Source organism: Rhynchophorus ferrugineus, unplaced genomic scaffold (assembly GCF_030347505.1).
Source record: "Rhynchophorus ferrugineus isolate W39M unplaced genomic scaffold, kcgeb_rfMv2 rfM11, whole genome shotgun sequence".
Lineage (NCBI taxonomy): Eukaryota > Metazoa > Arthropoda > Insecta > Coleoptera > Curculionidae > Rhynchophorus > Rhynchophorus ferrugineus.
In genome coordinates, this window is record NW_027472590.1 from 28,601,100 (window position 1) to 28,621,702 (window position 20,603).

At 32.5% G+C, this 20,603-nt stretch overlaps 1 protein-coding gene across 3 annotated transcripts in view; it reads right to left on the bottom strand.

Moving 5' to 3' along the window:
- Positions 1 to 20,603, bottom strand: part of LOC143205143 (ankyrin repeat and BTB/POZ domain-containing protein 2) — a 99,136-nt gene that overhangs the window by 19,783 nt on the left and 58,750 nt on the right. For all 3 annotated transcript variants that reach the window (XR_013007768.1, XM_076418235.1, XM_076418234.1), the window contains exons 9-11: positions 7,954 to 8,141; positions 2,458 to 2,711; positions 2,154 to 2,396 (exon numbers count right to left, since the gene is read on the bottom strand). Coding sequence is in view for 2 of the 3 variants with exons in the window: in XM_076418235.1 (XP_076274350.1) it covers positions 2,154 to 2,396; positions 2,458 to 2,711; positions 7,954 to 8,141 (685 nt within the window). In the remaining variant the exon portion in view is untranslated. The remainder of the gene's footprint in view (positions 1 to 2,153; positions 2,397 to 2,457; positions 2,712 to 7,953; positions 8,142 to 20,603) is intronic.

Below are 20,603 nucleotides of genomic sequence, written 5' to 3' on the forward strand. Positions count from 1 at the left end.
ATAATATAAAATCCATCAGAAAATCAGTGTTGAGGCTCACCAGCTCCTAGCTAGATGCCTTAGTTAGAAGATTAGAGAGAGTAGTACCATTTTATCTAATTCAGTGAAGCTATATGATGTTAAACTCAAAGTGTGAAACCGTAGCAAATTAGGATAAAAATAAATAGTTTATTAGTGTTAATTTATTAGATTTCTATAACAAATAATAAAAAAGAAGATATTTAAGATGCTTAAGAATATCGGTATAATCTAGAGAAGAAGTAAGAACGAGCAGAAAGAGGTTAAAAAGAAGTCAATTGTCAAATTGATCATAAATAGAAAGGTATGGAAATTAGTGAATGGAAATAGAAAAATGTAATATAATTAATAGGATACAGACGGGAAAAGAACAAGGAAAAGATACGGAGAAAAATGGGCCCAAGGACATAAAAATGAAAAGAGAACAAACGAAAATAACATCACGAGAATAATAAACAAAACATAGATTCAGAGTACGAAAATGAACAAAACAAAAGATAAGCAAACAGTATAACACAAACAGTACATATTTTGAACAGAAAACATGAAGATACTAATGATGATGAAAAACATGAAACACTCGACGGATGTCGACGAGAACGACAAGTTCCAAAGTTGTGAACCAAATTTAAACTAGTAATGCAATAATAAACCAAAAAGAGATTTAATTGCTAATGGATTTCTTCTGACTTTTATTTTTAATAAGAATTTTTTAATATTTGAAGATTTTTAGAGCATGTGTGTGAATTCATTTATCATGACGACAAATGATTCGCCTATTCTTCGATTTTTTTTAACTTACTCCGAAGTATACAATTCTCTATTGATCATCTGATGTCTTAGTCACTTTATGGCCTTTGAACCTTTGTTTGGTCTGGCTTGTCTAGAAGACCCAGATTATTAATTTTTGTTTCGTTTCTAGCTTATAATTATCGGGCCTATACGTTAATTTTACTGGATTTACACCAGATGAGGTTACTGTGTGTTAAATCGCATCGGATACATTTGTAACCAACTCCATGTTGAAGCCTCACTTTTCAGTATGTGTAATTTTGTCGAAATGTTAACAGAAAATATTTCAGTGCGTTAAAAAGTCTGAATTTGTATGGAGTAAATAACATTTGCCAGAAGTTTTATACTTTGTTTACATCAATTTAGCGAAAAAAGAGGCTGGAGGTCATCGCTTTCACTATGTGAATACTGGTTTCGATGTTTTAAAAGCGGCGATATTGAATCCGAATACAAAGAGCGTTATGGACAACCGAAAACATTTGAAACCGAAGATATGAAGGGATTACCCGATCAAACTATTCATGGGGATCGCTATCGACTACAATTGATGCGTTTGAAGCGAGCACTGTACTAAAAGACCGGTGAAAACATACTTGGAAACATTAAAATTGGAAGTGTTATCCCATCCGCCGTATTCTCTATACATTGCTCCTTCTGATTACTACTTGTCTTGATATGTGAGTCGTGACACGAATGCGCAGCGCTTCACGTCTTATGAAGATTCCAAAAGTGAGTTAATTTGTGAATAGTCCCAAAATATTCATCATTCATTCAAGATGGAATCCGTATATTTCATAAAAGATGGGAAAAAGTAACGGAGACTGATCGACAAAATGCTTTGAACAAAATACATTGTACCAATTTTCCACAATAAACCCTCAAATTCAAACTAATTTACAGGCCTCATATATATATATATATATATATATATATATATATATATATATATATATATATATGTATATATATATCCACGATTTCTCATCTGTGTGGATATTATACACAGATTTTGGTACACCCTGAACCTATTTGTTTAAAATTTCCTACTGCTTGTGCCTGTGCTTGTCCTACTAATATCAAAGGATGCCTCACACTCACGATATGCTCGAATTTTTAGCTATCTTCACTTAATTTAACTGGAACGAGCATCAGCCACGATTAATTTAGTTATACCAGTTTTTGGCAGTGCTGTCGGATGGCGTTTATAAAGTAGAAATATAAATAAATCGTCTGACAACACTTAATGCTGCAAAAACCATAAATATGAATAGCAACTATTGTAATAGTATTTTAATTGTTATTGGGCCACCAATTATCATCATTCAACAGATTAAGAGACTTACCTGGATTTGTTTAGTAGCTTCAACATGATCATCCTCGCTACCTGTATTCTTCCTGATTCTTACAGCTTCTTCCCCCAACGATCTCACTGGACAATCGACTCCCGGCAGCAGTAGTCGAGCGGCTTGCATGATATCATCCTTGTCCAACACTGCAGCGAATCTGTGCTCTCCGTGGGCGGTAGCTACACGCAACCACTCAACAAGCGGTGGTAAAATGACGTAAGCACGCTCATAACACAACTCCTAATGTATTAACCAGTTTTTAAACAATGATTCCACGAAATACGTCCAAAATTATTCTCACCTGAACGGCATGACCACTGGTTTGGTCGCCGTGCTCCAACTGCGAACATCTCATGAAGTAGAATAAGGTCCTCACGGCTTTAGGACAGAGGGGGATGCGGGGTTGCATACGAGCGATAAGTTCCTGCAGCTCGTTCAGCGAACCAACGCAGGTTGTCATCAATGATGGTTCCGGGATGCCTGAAGAGCGTCCCGAATCCCGACTGGAACTACCCACCGATGACACTGAAGCCCATCGTGGTAAAGCCAGAGCTCCTGAAATATCAACATTAGCTTTTTAATTTGGTTGGTTGTTTCAATATATGATTATTCTGATATATAATTTTTGGCAACATTCCGATACCAGGTCAAAATATTCAATCATCGATACGTTTCTCACTTCTTCAACATTTCGCAACCTTGTGCCAGCTAGGCCATGCTGAAATCAGCGTTCTGTCTAATAAATACGTAGAGAAACGTGTGCCGTAGCATTGTCATGCAAGAGAGATTATTATGTATAGATAATTTAGATTTTCTTCCCAATAACCAATATATTTTTTGATACATTTTATCAAAAGTTATCCCAAGGTACTTAACATTGTTACTAACAGGTCAATTGAAAACTCCCCGGCCTGACACATAGATGGCATATTGATTAGTTAGCCCTAAACCTCAAAAGATGCGTGTATAAATTAGACAGCTGTCGGGTCATTAGTTTGTGAATAATGGCATTTTAAGTGAAGCAACATTTGTTATTGTGAAAAAAATGAATAAAAAGGAATTTTGCGTGTTCAAAATATTGCTTTTTGAAGGAAAAAATAGAGTTGAAGCAAAAAATTGACTTGATGCCAAGTTTCCGGGCACTGCTTCAGAAAAATCTTGATGGTTGATTTTTTTTGGATTAGTATGCTAAGTTTAGACGTGGAGAAATGAGCACCAAAGACGGTGAACGCAGTGGACACCCAAAAGAGGTTGTTACCGGCGAAAACATTATAAGAATCCACAAAATGATTTTGAATGAACGTAAATTGAAACTGAATGAAATAGCAGACACGCTAAAGATATCAATTGAACGTGTACATCATATTATTCACGAATATTTGGATATGAGAAAGCTCTGTGCTTACTTTGCTCTTCTTACCAAAAACAACGACGAGTTGATGATTCGGAGCAGTGTTTGAAGATGATCAAGCGTAACAAACCCGAGTTTTTGCGTCGATAATGTAATGTTCGAAATTATATAATTTTATAATAACTGAAAAATAAAAATGTATATATAGGCTATCCAAAGTTATTTTGTACCTACGTCATCTAAATTTGTGAGGTCAAAAGGTTGCAATGTTTTAGTTTTAGTTCTGTTTGGTTTTGATATACAACAAAATTTTAATCTGAATAAAATAATTGAACAAAAATACTGTTGTCAAATATAATTTATTTTAATACTATAGTACATCTAAAAACTACAGTTAATTATACAGCCACAATAGTTTATAGGTTAGAGTTATAACCTTTTATCACTGCTTTCAAGAATTTCGCATACATCTGACAACCGGACGACTTTGATAGGCCCATTTGTTTACGCGTTCAAACTGATCAGACAGCATTATATCTCTTTTTAACTAGAATAAAATGACAGGGAATATATTGTCTGATTCTAAAACTAATTTACAAATTGCGGCAGGAATTGCATTAAACATCTTGATGACGTATGTATCAAAAAACTTTAAATAGACTATGGCATTCATCTGTTCACTGCTACCATATTTTATTTCGATATTGTTAAGACTTGTCGAATCATTTTAACAATTCAAAACTCAAGTAGTGCATCGTTACGGAGTTTCAATTTATCCGGCTTTAAATGAAAAGTTGTTAGCTTAGTTAAAAGTTATATTCTGTCGTTTATTTTCCTTATTAAATATCCGCCATCTGAGGGGTTTATGTGATTTTATGGATTTTTGCCATCAGAGTATTTAGATTGCGGATTATATAGCCTTCCTTTCATGTCAAAATACTATTTTGAAATTATATACTAAAATAAAATACTATTTTTGGCAGAGTTTACGATATGATATAATTTTTAGTGTGGTATTGTAATATTTTTATTTGATTTCTGACAATTTACTATTATTATTATTTTATTAGGAAGTAGTTAAATGTATTGTTATTTGTATCAGCACTCATCAAAATTTTATTCCCAATCTAACTTGTTTGTTAATGGTGTATCTATAATATCGCAGTCAATGACTGTTTGTGAAGTTTCTTCCGATACGATTCCGATGAAGTTTAACACATGGGTTGAAAAGTCCCGGGACTAAAACAAAGATGGCACTAATTTTATTGCATTCACCGCTTTTTCAATGAACACTAACTTCCAAAAGAAAGCTTTTAATTTCATGATATTCTACTCATAAGTTTGTGAGTTATTGTGCTAAGAGTGACACTAAGTTTGTTATTTTAAAAACAATGGATCAAAAACCATTTTGTGTTTTAATTTTATATTGCTCCTTGATGAGAAAAATACGGTTCAAGCGAAGCAATGGCTTGAATAATGTTATAAGGACTCCACTCCATCAGGAACAAGAATAAAATATTGGTTTGCTGACTTTAAACGTGGTCGTAGAGACTCCGATGATGCAGAACGCAGTGTACGTCCAAATGACGCAGTAATACCAGAAAACATCAAAGAAATCCACAAAATCTCAAAACGGTGATCAAAAAGCGAAGTTGCGAGAGTTATCTAACATCGTAAAGATATGAAAGCAACATCTTGGTTTTATAACCAAAACTTGTTGATGATTATGAGCAGCGTTTAGTCATGTTTAAACGCAACAAACCGAGATTTTTGCATCGATATGTGACAATGGATGAAACATGGATTCATCACTTCACTCAGGAATCAAAACAAGAGTTATCTATGTGGCCAATAACTGGTGAACCTCGTCCATAGCCCCGCAAAACACTATAATATTGAGATGTGCATCGTATAATAATTTTATCTGATAGCATTATTGAAGCGTTTGAAAGCCAAATTTACAAAGAAACTAGCACATATGGCAAAGAACAATAATGTGTTTCATCAAGACAACGCACCGGGTCACAAGTCATTCAAAAGAATGGCAAAACTACATGTCCTGAACTTTAAATTGCACCCATATCCACCGTATTCACCAGATTTGTCTCGTAGCGACTACTGGCTAGACCTCAAAAAGACGCTCACCGGTAAAAATTTCGAATTTTTTTAAATAAATGTTTATCTTATATTTCTCAGAAATTATGTAGTATGTTAATTGGAGAGTCTATATGGACCCTAGAGGACTAAAAAGGTAGAAATACTTGTAAGATTTATTGGACAAAAACCTAACATAGCACAAACTCTCAAAGCACTTCAGACAGTTTGGAAGTTAATGAATCAATTGTTTCAGATGAATCAACATGTGATCAGTTGATTAATAAACATGTCGATGGATCCGCAAAGGGGGAAAATAGCTATCACACGAACTGACTGCAAATAATATATTATAACATATCATATTTCATATATTATAAATTCTACCTATTTTTCACAGCAAGTAACTTTTTAAAACCAATAAAATAATCCGAATATATGGAAACACCTTATCGATAACTGTAATGGCCATTAGACTCACTGTTATTGTTGATAAAGTGAGTATAACGACGAATGCAGAATGATGCTTCCAAAAATAATTTACAAATTTTGAAAAAATTGTGATTTTATCGGAAATCAAGTAAAAGAAGTGTTATAAAATATTTTTAACAAAATAATTAAACCGACTTAAACGCACTAAAAATTAAAAAATAATGACACTCATATTTTTAACACAAAAAAAAACATTTTAAAATAAAATATGTACATAATAATTGTTTTAATTTAAGATATTAAATAACTATATCAAAATGAAACTAAAATAAAATAAACAAACATCTTATTTAACCTATCTACTACCAGTATTTTATATTCAACTATATACACACAATTTAGCTTAATACCTACTTACCAAAACTTATTTATCTATTTACGATATTATTTTAACTACTGCCAACTGATTTTCAAGCCGGAGTCTAATCCAAACAGTTATATTAATTTAGAATTATTTTGTTGTTAATTTAATTTTTTATACAAGGCACAAAATTGGTATTAAGCTAAATTGTCTGTATGTATTAGAATAGTAAATAAGTGTAATAGATAGGTTAAATAAGGTTTCTGTTTATTTTTATTTAGTTATTACAACGATTATTATGTACATATTTTATTTACAAATGTTTTTTGTGTTAGAAATCTGAGTTTCATTATTTTTTAATTTTTAGTGAGTTCCTTATTTATTTTTTGAAGTTGATTCAATTTTTTTGTTAAAAATATTTTATTTTTCTCTTTTTAGTGTTAGATATTTACTCAATAAATTACGCTCTTATTTTACTCAGTATTACAATGAATGGCCCAAGTAAATGTGCAGCCCGTATGAGGAAAAATAGGAATAAAGAAACAATGATTGAAAATAAGGAGCGCTTGAGGCCTTCGGGTCCGCTACCTAATTTAGGTGATTTAACAAAAGTTCTAACTAAACAGCAACAAAAAGTTATTGTCCCTGTCATAAATAGAAGCCGCGACCTCCGTTTAGGACCTAAACGCTTTTACCATTAAGCTATAGAAACAGTAGTCGACAATATTTCTACAAGATCTTATATACTACAGATAGTGATTAAAAAGCAAACTGAATGGCTGGATTTTTAGCCGCATCAGCTCTGCAGTAACATTATACCCAAATATCCGATTATTATAGATAAGAAATATGTGAAAACATTGTACGTGCCTTTGAAATTTGAGCGTTTCCCTCAATTTCCCCCCCTTCCCTCATCATATCCTGATTTGGTTCCAATGAGACCACCTCGAAAGGGCACTCTTTCGAATAAAAAAAGAATTTTGAAAATTGGCCCACAATTGACGGAGAAATCGACGAACATACATTAAAAAAAATATACGGCCGAACATAGAACCTCCTCCTTTTTCTAAGTCGGTTAAAAGTACAAAAAAGGAAGGAATACATGCTTCAACTTCTCAAGTTTAATCGCCCAAAGATTTTTTTGCATGAATCATCTAAACAAATATTTTTAATAAAATTAAAAAAGCACATTCGATATAATTTTTCTTTAATGCACTAAAAGATTTTGCCTCCCTGTGTATTTTTATAAATTTATCGCTATTTTAAATATACGTAATTTTCACCAATATATATGCACAGTGAACTAAAAAAGAGCTGTTTACTCAAAAGGAAATCCCATGTGGAACATAGAGCTTTGAAAACGTTTTTGATATGGCTTCGTTTAAATGCCAGGGTAGCTTTAGAAGTTTTCCATTAAATAATATTCCAACAGGCGCTTAATCTGAACCATAACCTGAATGTGACTATATAAATATTAGCGACGTGTTTGGGGCATTTATGGTGAACGACAAAGTTATTTCCGCTGAAAATTGATGGTGATAAGGTGAGTTTATACTAACCTGATGCTATACGACCGGCGTTTAGGTGAGCGTATGGTTGCAGCAAGCCCCAGAGGTCGCCATTGTTCGCTATCGCGTGTTCTAGTAAAGTAGCTGTTAAATTTACGTCCGAATCACTGGGCAGGCACTGCAGCAATATTTCTTCTAGAAGATTTTCTATGCCAGCACACAAATAGACAGCTGCATACCTAAAATAATATTTATTATGAGTATATATTAGTTTAATAATTTTAGTTAATTTAAAAATTTATTTTTTTCATTTAAAATGGCACACATATTACAACCACTAGTTCACTATATAGTAATGTTTCCTTAATATTGTTCTTAATAAGCCATTATCTAAGATTTGTGAGTGATAATTCGTATTGTCGTCCAAGCAACCACCAATTATTTTTTCCAAAATAATAAATTCTGCGCGTCTTTCACATGATCTCTCCACTTTGTTTGGCATCCAGTATTTTTCTATGTCCACAAACAGAATTATTCTAGCAACAGGAGGTTCCTCCTACTGTTGCGATAGCCCCGGGTTCGAATCCTGCTGGGGCATGGTCGTAAATTAATGTTTCTGATTGTTTAATATTTGTGATTGTCCTAGGCAAGAGTGTAAAATCCGACAAGGAAAATAATCCCAGTCACACCAGTAACCAGGCTGGGTAAGGATGTCTTCTGGAATGATTTCTTAAGTTGGTCACTCGCCAGTCCGTCAATACCGAGGACCATGGTTCGGAGTCCACATTAAGTAGTAGGTCCAGTCCAGATAAACCCATAGTTGGTAAAAGGACACTTTAAAATATGTAAAAATAAAAATTATTATAAAATCAGTTATTACTGACATCAATTTTCGTTTAATTTTATTCGCCATTTCTTAGTCCACTCAGTAATGTTAGTGACAACTGATTGGCATCATCAAAGGGTGTATTGTTAAGAAGTATTTATTTCTAATATACACTATATTAGACGCTCAGAAATATCTATGAGTAAAAATTCGAAGAATCATTACAAAGAACCTAATATAATTTATAAATTCGTTTATTTTTCACATTTCTCTACATAAAATAACAATTTTTCAATTTCTAGGTCGCGATAGACAGCTCAATTTCATAGCTCCACACTGGCCTCAGTATCTGCTGATGTAAAATAAGCTTGTTGTAATTTTCTAGCTGGGAGTTTAGACCAAACTATCAGCATATTTTCCTAAACCTGCTATTGAGTCCATCGCATTTCTGTTTTATATGCTCCTTCCATCTATCACCAGCGTCAGGGTCACGTCAAAGTATTTTGCCGTCAATAAGGACACGTTGTGTCATCGTCTTCTTATTTGTGAATTCAATGTGTGTGGATTTTACTTCATTCAATATGATTCGCCATTTTCTAATCCAGAAAGCAACTTGTAGCAGTTGCGTTATAAATTGTTGCTGATGAGAGATCACTGATGTAAATGAGATAAAGTATTGAGGCCCCCAAAACACTTTGTTGATGTTCTTTCATGTTTAACATAGAAGCATCGATTTATTAAATAAGATTTTATTAGCAGGTAGAATGCATAGGCATAAATGACTATATTTTATATAAAAAGCTTTCATGAAAGATTTTTTGATGACATGAACCAAACTGGTGAGATGGCTCTTTGCTCGAGAATAGATTCGTTCCACAATAAATTTCTCAAAGAATCAATTTCTCAAACAATTAGGTTTTATGTAAGGTTTATATTTTTCACAGGTTTTGATATCATTACGACTATGGTCAGCTAGTATCTAATGATACTGAAAATTGCATAAAATAGTCCGTATATACCGAGATGCATTCATGGCAAAATACTTTCTGCATATATTAATATTAATAAAGTATTGGTGTCTTACGAGCTACTAAAGTTGATTTGATCTGTTATTGCAGATGTATACAGAGACATCAAATAAATAATAATAGTCAAATTATATCACAAAAGACCCATTTAAAGTGAAATAAAAGATGAGAATACATGTTTAGCACCTAATATACGATGATTTTAATTTTAAAACATTTAATTGAAGTTTTTTATAAACATATATTTTGTCCCGTTATTTATTTTCCACTGACATCAACATCACCTTTAAATATTTTAAATAAAATCATTAGTCGATGAGGGTAGAGCATCATCAACGTAAATTATTTAAAATATTTAACGGGCTTCAGCGGCATACTTCTTCAAACTAGCAACAACATCAAAAATTGAATTTTGACGTTCACAGACCAGTGTTTAAAATTTAAAATAACAAATTGACTTTGAATAATATAAAAACCAAAATTATTTCTTCCTTATTGTTTTTATTTTTTTGATGATCAAATGTCGAGTGGCATTTAAAATTTCATTTCATCTTCCTCTAAGGAATTTTTAAAATGGAATACCTGAAGCAAATACTTGTCTGTAAAATACAGATTCCTTAGAAGCCGCTCTTAAAAATATTTAATTAATGTTATCCCTGCTATTACATCATATGCAAGACAATAAGAAACATTTCATATTTCTAAATACACTGGATGCTATATTATAAAAGAAGATCAAAGAAATTATGTTTTTATCAATAGAGATAACAAAAATTTAAATATAAACGTATCAAATATGAGAATAGCTGAATTCTACCTATTCGAATTTATGATTTTATATGATGTATCATAATTCACATAACAAAAGCAGACACGTTTTTTCAAACCTTCCTCCACTTATTTTACGTACTTAAAATAAATATATACTTATTTATACTATGCTGAAATAAAATATTTTTATTATATAATTCGATATGTATTCCTGAGATTTGTCTGATTTTTTTTACATCAACTAGTTCTATAAAAACAGAGATCAGTTTTTTGGTATTCTAAGAAATGGATATCAACATTTCTGTTTTATTATATTCTATAAAGCATTTGAACCTGCCCAATATAAGCCTAAATACATATTATTTTTATATATCAAGATTTATTTACTAGTATTTCATTAAATAACATAGAAATAAGTTGAGGAAAATTATTTCTATTTGTCTAAATAGTCATCCTAATGGTAATGTATTTAATTAATATTATCACTGTTATTACATCATATGCAAGACAATAAGAAACATTTCAGTTATATAAGAAGATCACAGAAAATGTGTATTTATCAAGAGACATAACAAAAAGTTAAATATAAAGGCATCAAAAATAAGAATAGCTGAATTCTACCTATTCGAATTTATGATTTTATATGATGTATCATATATCACATAACAAAAACAGACACGTTTTTTCAAACCTTCCTCCACTTATTTTACGTACTTAAAATAAATATATACTTATTTATACTATGCTGAAATAAAATATTTTTATTATATAATTCGATATGTATTCCTGAGATTTGTCTGATTTTTTTTTACTTCAACTAGTTCTATAAAAACAGAGATCAGTTTTTTGGTATTCTAAGAAATGGATATCAACATTTCTGTTTTACTATATACTATAAAGCATTTGAACCTGCCCAATACAAATCTAAATACAGATTATTTTTATATATCAAGATTTATTTACTAGTATTTTATTAAATAACAGAAATAAGTTGAGAAAAATTATTTCTATTTTTTCTTATAGTCATCCAAATTCTAATGTATTTAGTTAATATTATCACTGTTATTACATCATATGCAAGACAATAAGAAACATTTCAGTTATATAAGAAGATCACAGAAAATGTGTATTTATCAAGAGACATAACAAAAAGTTAAATATAAAGGCATCAAAAATAAGAATAGCTGAATTCTACCTATTCAAATTTATGATTTTACATGATATATCATATATCACATAACAAAAACAGACACGTTTTTTCAAATCTTCGTCCACTTATTTTACGTACTTAAAATAAATATATACTTATTTATACTATGCTGAAATAAAATATTTTTATTATATAATTCGATAAGTATTCCTGAGATTTGTCTGATTTTTTTTTACTTCAACTAGTTCTATAAAAACAGAGATCAGTTTTTTGGTATTCTAAGAAATGGATATCAACATTTCTATTTTATTATATTCTATAAAGCATTTGAACCTGCCCAATACAAACCTAAATACAGATTATTTTTATATATCAAGATTTATTTACTAGTATTTTATTAAATAACAGAAATAAGTTGAGGAAAATTATTTCTATTTTTTCTTATAGTCATCCAAATTCTAATGTATTTAGTTAATATTATGACTGTTACTACATCATATGCAAGACAATAAGAAACATTTCAGTTATATAAAAAGATCACAGAAAATGTGTATTTATCAAGAGACATAACAAAAAGTTAAATAAAAAGGCATCAAAAATAAGAATAGCTGAATTCTACCTATTCGAATTTATGGTTTTATATGATGATTTGTCGAATATCATTTAACAAAAACAGACACGTTTTTACTATTTTATTTTTATTTTACGTACTTAAAATATATATATATATATATATATATATATATATATATATATATATATACAACGTTGAAATAAAATATTTTTATTATATAGTTTGATATGTATTCCTGAGGTTTTTCTGGGCTTTTTTTATTTCAACAAGTTCTATAAAAACAGAAATCAGTTTTTTGGAATCTTCTTAGAAATGGTTATCAACATTTTTGTTTCATTATTTTCTATAATGCATTTAAATCTGTCCAATACAAACTAAATACATATTATTTTTATATATCAAGATTTATATACTAGTATATTATTAAATCACATAAAAATAATTTGGGAAAAATTATTTCTATTTTCTCTAATAGTCATCCTAATGGTAATATATTTAATTAATATTATCGCCGCATTACATAATGTGCAAGGCAATACAAAATTTTTTATATTTCTAAATACTGTCAATGTTATATTATGAGGATCAAACAAGATGTGTTTTTATCAAGAGAGATAAATAGGTTTAGGTAGGTATTAAGCTAAATTGTGTGTGTATAGTAGAATATAAAATACGTAGATAGGTTAAACAAGTGTTTTGTTCATTTTTATTTAGTTATTACAACGACTATTATGTACATATCTTATTTCAAAACGGTTTTTTTGGATTAAAAATCTATATTTGATTAGCTCGTACTTTTTAGTGAGTTTCTTATTTATTTTTTGAAGTCTGTTCAGTTTGTTTGTTAAAAATATATTTTTTTGCTTTTTTTCAATATTTTTTGTCTTTTTTGCGCTATATGGTTGTACGTATGTGCTCGCAATTGAGCAATATATTGCACAACCTTCAATATCGCTTCCATAGAGTAGAATTTTTTTCACAGACCTAAATATTGTACAATAATATTGACCTTCTAGAGGCCGCCATCAAAATATTGTTATTTGGCTACAATTTATACGGGGGAAATCGATTTCTAAGTTTGTCTTTGATTCATTATCATTCATATCATTCTATGATGATAATGCGTTCATACACATAACCAAAAAAGTTTAGTCTTGGTTTAAGGACCATCAAACATCTTGTCTGGTTAACACAATCGTCAGACTATTAAAGCAAATAGTTAGGACTAAAGTTTAATCTCCAACACTATGTATATTTCAGGTGTTAATATTATTTTGATAGTGCCTGTATTTACGATTAAACGAAATAGTTTCAAGTACATTATAAGATATTCGATAAAAGGCATTATTTTATTAAAGGTTCAATATCCCTTTTCAATCCGTTGTACAAAGAAAATATTTTTCAATATACGTATGATTAAAAACGAGTACTTCGGGCGTTCGTCCCTACACTGAACGATTACACGCGTGATATTAATAATGATATATAGGAAGGCGTGTGCCGATAAAATTAATTTGTCTGAAATAAACATTTACACAAAAAGTTAAACAGATTCCGGCATAAAGCTTCGATTTTTTATACCCGTTAAACAAATATGGTTGATTCTATTAAATGATTATTGATAATTACCTATTTAATAATATAGTAAAATTATATCAATGATCTGCAAAACTACTTTATGACAATTCTACGTATTTCTGCAAAAAAATGAATTTGAACGAGAAATTGAGTTTTTCAAATGTTTAGCAGCAATATACTAGTGAGACTTTCATTATTAAGGATGTTTAGATATTAATTCACACTAATCCAGCCAGCGATGGGGTTGAGATGAGAACCTTCCCCAGGCTTGACTGTAAGAAGCAGTCAAACAAGTCCTGATTATAGGCTTCTTTTAGAGTACTCTCTACATAAACCCGGTCGCTTAGACTTGATTTATAGTTCATATTTATAGAGACTTGATGATCATCTCAAAGGAATCCACCCGACAGCACTAATTATGAGACGTGTAGTGTTTACTTCTGAATCGACAAGACAGGCAACGCTACACATCATGCATCATGCATATGCAATAATAGTTTTCTAACGTTTTTTTTTTAATTTTTTCAAATACTTCTCGACGATATGTGTGTCATTTTGATCGCTAACTTTCTTAGCCACTTTTCTGTTAAAATCGTAATTCCCTCACATGGAAAACCGAATAAAGTGACATACCTTTGCTGAAACCAAATTTTTAACCATCTAACATTATCGTGACGAAAGACAGCGCCTTTAAAGTCACATTTGTTACTGACAGTAATGAAGCTAATTTATAGTTTGGTCAAGTTCAAACAGCTAATTTCTTAAGAAGAAATTGCTTTCAAATTCCAACAGATATTTAGTATCACCATCCACGGTCTCAATGCAGCGGACTTAACAAGCCTATGAATATCTCCATCAGCGGTTCGATCCTCCTGTGTTATATTTCTTCATATTCTGTAATAAACTAGCAAATATGCTGAAGATCACATTCTATATTATCTATTCTCAAAGCGCAATAACTTTTAAGTGACTAAGTGCATGACCCTAACGTTGATATCTAGTATATTTTATAAATTCTTACTTTTCAAACGTGTTATTAAGATATTAGCCATAAAACATAGAAATTAATTTCGCCTTTAACCTAATATTGTTGATATTCTGTGTAAATACGACATAAGGAACAAAAAATACACAGAAAATTTCAATTAACTATCGAAAATCTGTGCAAAATACCGAAAATGTTATACAATAAAATCAACGAACACAATGCCCCGGAGCAGCTGTAAATTGGACCCAAGTCGAACTACAGTCCTTAGATCCTAAAATATATAAAACATTGAATATCTATCATTGTTTGTACCCATGACACGACCGTGGCGGTTTATATTTATTTATCTAGCAAAATTGGAAATGTATACATTGTACAGGCTATAAGGAAAGAATAGATGGGTTTCTAATAATATGAAACATAGCAGAAAAAAACTATTAAAGAAATGTCATAATTAAAAAAATTAATTATATATATGAGGGTGGTTCAAATATGATCGAGACAAATACTCTGTAGGTATTTCCCCTCACTATTTACGCATTTTGTCCATCTTTCCGGAAGTTTTTTGATGCCGGTATCGAAGAATTCTTTGGGCAACTCAGACAGTCATGTGCGCACGAACTCCTCTACCTCGTCGTCGGTGTTGCATCTTTGACCTCCGAGGGCTTCTTTCAGTGGTCCAAACATTTGGTAGTCGCAGGGTGATAGATTCGGACTGTAGGGGGAGTGTTCCAGTACCTCTCACACTAATTCCGATATTGTATCGAGCGTGGACGCGCGGTATGAGGGAGCGCGTTATCCTGGAGAAGATTCGCACTTCGTTTTGGAATGTTCCTCCGTTTCGAGCGAAAAGCGAGAGAGTAGTATTCAGCATTAGTGGTACGTTGGGTGTGCAGGAAATCGACGCAATGCACGCCCCGCCGGTCCCAGAACACCTCACACAGTACCTTACCCGTGGACCTGATTGTCTTTGATTTGACGACATCTTGCTATCGGGAGTGTAATAGTGTACCCATGTCTCTTCTGTAGTGAGGATTGACGTCCCCCTTCACCTCGTATCGCGTCAGCAAGCGACGACAAACTTTCAACCGCGTAAATTTTTTCTCACAGTTTAGCAGTTTAGGAACACATCGCGTCGTTATTTCGCGATATTGAAGGTGTTTCTGGATGACAGACTCTAAACTATCATTACTGACGCCGAGTTCAGTCAAAATATCTCGAACATTCATCGTACGGTCCCCCAAAATGAGTTGTTCTACGCGGCGAATGTTTTCTGGTGTGATGCTGGTTCGCGGTCGACGATCATGCGGCTCGTTCTAAACGGTTTCGCCGCCATCCTTGAAAGACTCACTACTAAACTGATTTCGCAAACGCAGAAAAATGTCGGTCTTTTTAACACCTTTCCACACAAACGAATGACAATACGTTGCGCTACGGCGGTTGACACTTGACGTTTACTTTTGGTCGTAGCAGGCACCTGAAACATCCGCTCCCGACGAAAACTATGCCATATGGTTCGTAAGGAACCCAATTATCACATACTTGAGCCACGACCTTCAAAAACGTTTCTACAGCGTTTGCCTTCATCACATTTGCACCACCCTCGTATATCCCGATTTCCATCAGCGTTTGGTTCTAAAAAGAATCTTTGATATTGGTGACTTTTCGACGGAATCCCATCTGCCATCTTAAATGCTTGCTTCCTCTTGTCTCCACACTCTCCATTTCTCAACATTAACTGTGTAGCGACCTCGAGGCATGTCGAATTTTACATCGTGGAATAACGGTCTACAAAATACCCAGAAATATAATCCCAGATGTTGAACACGGGCGGGGTGCCAGCAGCGCCAACTAGAACCCGACAATGAATAGCTGGCGGCAACCCCGAGACGTTTATCCGGGATGTTATTGCAGGGTATTTCGGTGATTCAGTGCTCAACCCTCGTTTGGTTTAGACGTGCCACCATCGACTGCCCAAGCCTCGTCACCAGGTAACTCCGCTGCCATCCGTTTTATCATTTGTATTTTTCACATTTTTTTATATTCCCAATAAATAACGGTCACAATGTAAACACCACTGTTTCATTTCTTTTTACCTCCATTCACCGAGCCACATCATTTACCCTAAAACTGTTTTATATATCTCTCCTGTTCTCCTGTTGTCTCTCTTTAACCTATATATTTTTATATTCCATGTCCACAGCTGTTATCATTATTTCAATCTATCTTTGCAGTTTTAACCTTCTACCTATTTTCATTCTCTTCTTATAATTCCTTGTATCTACATTCCTTAGACATATCATCGTTAATGTATAAGTCTATCGATTTAATTAGTTTATTATTATTCATCATTTGTTTATTTTTTATATTTTCCATCCTATCTATACAGATCCTATCCCCAGTTTTATGATATAATTACGTCATTCTAGATCTTCTGAGACTTTTAGGTGAAAAACCGAACCAAGTCAGTCCGTTAAAAGGATAATGATAACCAAAGGGACAACAAATCGTTATTATATAAAAGTTTTGAAGCCGGTGCTGACAAACTTCAAAACAATCAAAGCAACGTTCTTCGGAACATTATCCACTCCCCATAGCATATTAGAAATGACATCCGCAGGGACTTAAAGGTACCAACGGTCAGCGAAGAAATTAAACGGTTTAAAAATAACGTTGAAGTACTACAACTACTCAGCAATGGTGGACTCATCCAGAAATTCAATAGACCAAAACTCTTTGAGTTAGTGTATGTAAGCTATGTGTAAAACCAAGCTAACTGGCGTGACTGGGATGGTTATTCCTCGTCGGATTTTCCACTGTTGCCTATAAAGACATTTACAATTACAATCACAAACAGTAGGAGGGCCGTCCTGTCGGCTTGGCCACAGCGTCCACGAAGCCGGCTGCCTTAAGAATTTAGTGTTTAGACGTCTAGTCACTAAAACAGCTATATCTCCTAAAATAATTAAAATTTTAAAAAATCCTCTTAAGGGTATATTCTACAAGGGTTAAAGTTATAATATAATATAATACTAATATATAATTTAATACTTAAAAATCGATTTTTTTTTAATTTCTGGACTAAAATAAGGATACTGAAAAATTATCGATATTTTTTAACTTATATTTTTCGATATTCTCTCTCTGGTTATCAAAACGATTTTGCGTAAAAAAGTAGGGCAAACGTGAAAGAATATATATATTGTTAAAAAGAAATATCGATATTTTGTTGAGGTTTGCCGTTATTTTTTGTTCTCCACTTCCTTTTTTAAATATCGAAATCGATATATCGATATTTTTCTCCGCGTGTGACATCCCTAAACTACCTACTCCTTTAAAAATATATATATTTCATTATCACAGTTGGGATTTAAAACAATTTAACAGAAAACGCTTCTTCGCCGACCTTATAGATTATTTGTTCAATGAAATGCATAAACAATAACTATACTTATATCCACCTGAACAATTTTCAGATTCGAACACAGAAAGTTTTGAATAGAAATATCCGCAACCGACTAAAAATAATGCAGTAGTAAAAGCTGATTACAAATTTCCGAATCCGAATGGTTGATACTTGAAAAAACATTGAAAACCGTCTGTTCACTCCAACATTCTCTCAACGTCGAATCAGACATATAGCAGTATCAGATAGTGTTACAGAATTTTTTTTTTTTTTTTTTTTTTATAATTATATACATTGTTACTAGTCGTTGCCGACTAACCTACAATTTGTCCTTATAATAGCTTAAATCTAGGTATATATCTAATAGGACTCATCAGTCCTACATAGTCTCTAACATAATAATAATTGTTTTAACACTTTGAGTTTTTTTCTAATGCACCTCACTGCACTACACTACAACACACTACACAAGTTCAAATGGTTTGGTCCTTTTGAGTCTGCGTCCGGTTTTGGTGTTGTCCAAGAGTTGTAATACTTCGAAATTAACATGAGAGTGAAGTCTCTCCTCATGTCTCTTTGCAATTCTTTTAATTTCTTGATTGACAGTCGGTATCTGAAGATCTCGATGTAAATAAATGGTCCGGTAATATCTGGGTGCACCTACGATGCTTCTTAGGACTTTGTTCTGGAAAACTTGTATTAGATTTATGTTGCTTTTTGCGGAACATCCCCATAATTGTATTCCGTATGTCCATATAGGTTTTAATATTTGTTTATATAGAAGTAATTTATTATGTATAGTTAATTGAGATTTTCTTCCAATTAGCCAATACATTTTTCTATATTTTAACTCAAGTTCTTTTCTTTTCTTTTTGACATGTTCCTTCCACCGTAGTTTTGCATCAAGTGTCATTCCGAGATACTTAGCATTATTGCTGTATGGTATGACAGTGTGGTTTATGGTCAATGGTGTAAGCGCGGCCTGTTTATAGGTGAATTGAACATGCACAGATTTGTTTTGGTTAATTTGTATTTTCCAGATTTGGGTCCATTTATTTATAGCGTCAGTAGCCTGTTGTAGTTTTCGGGTTGCTTCTTCGCTATTGTTTCCGACAGCAAGAATAGCAGTATCATCAGCAAATGTAGCCATTGTAATGTTTTCGATTTGTGGTATATCACATGTATAAAGTAGGTACAGAATTGGCCCCAGTACACTTCCTTGTGGTACACCTGCTTTAGCTTCTTTTATTGTAGAGTAAGCTTCCTCTTGTTTCACTCTAAACATTCTGGCTGTGATGTAAGATTTTAATAGTTCGGTGTGTTGCTTCGGTAATATTTTCTGTAGCTTATGGACGAGGCCTTTGTGCCATACCTTGTCGAAAGCTTGTGCTACATCTAAGAATACAGCTGAGCATACTTTATTATCTTCATAGGCTTTTTCAATAACATCTGTTATTCTATGCACTTGATCAATCGTTGAATGTTTGGTAATAAACCCAAACTGGTGTGTTGGTATTAGGTTTTTTCTCTCTATAATTGGTTTTAATCTTTTCAAGAGGAGCTTTTCAAATACCTTAGCTATCATCGGTAACAGTGAGATAGGTCGATAAGCTTTTATATCATTTGGTGATTTTCCAGGTTTTGGAACCATTATTATTTCAGCCATTTTCCAAACGTCTGGGACATATTTCAGTCGAAATGCTGCATTGATTAAGTTAGTGAGCTTTATAATACCCTTTCTTGGCAGATTGTGCAGCAATTGCCCTGTTATTAAATCATAGCCTGGTGATTTATTTGGCTTGATGTTAGTTTTAATAACGTTGGTGACTTCTTTCGGAGTTGTTAATTGAATTGTCGAATTTTCGCCGTCTATGTCCGGTAAAGTATGTTCAATTTCACTTTCGTTTGGTTTGAAAGTTTTCTCTAAATGGTCAGCGAATGCTTCTGCTTTCTCCAGGTTGCTGCGTGCCCAACTTCCATGCATGTTTCTTATCGGAGGACTATGTAGACAGGATCGTTTTAGGTATTTAGTGGCTTTCCAGAGCGAGTAGTCTGTGTTCTTGTCATCTGTTAAATTTCGTAGATAGTTATTTATGGAATTGTTTTTAATTTCCAAAATTTCCCTCTTCAACCTTTGTGTTATGTTGTTTAAGATATTCTTATTTTCAGGTGTTCTATTTTGCTGCCATTTTTTCCGTAGTTTTCGTTTTTCAGCTACCATTTCCTTGATTTCTTTCGGGTAATTTATTCCTTTGGTTGAAGTTTTAATTTCTGGAGTGTTATTCCAAGCAGCCTGTTGGATGTCTGCAACGAATTTTTCGGTTTCATAATTTAATTGGTCTTCTGTCTTAAGGGGAACATTTAGTTGAATTCGATTGTT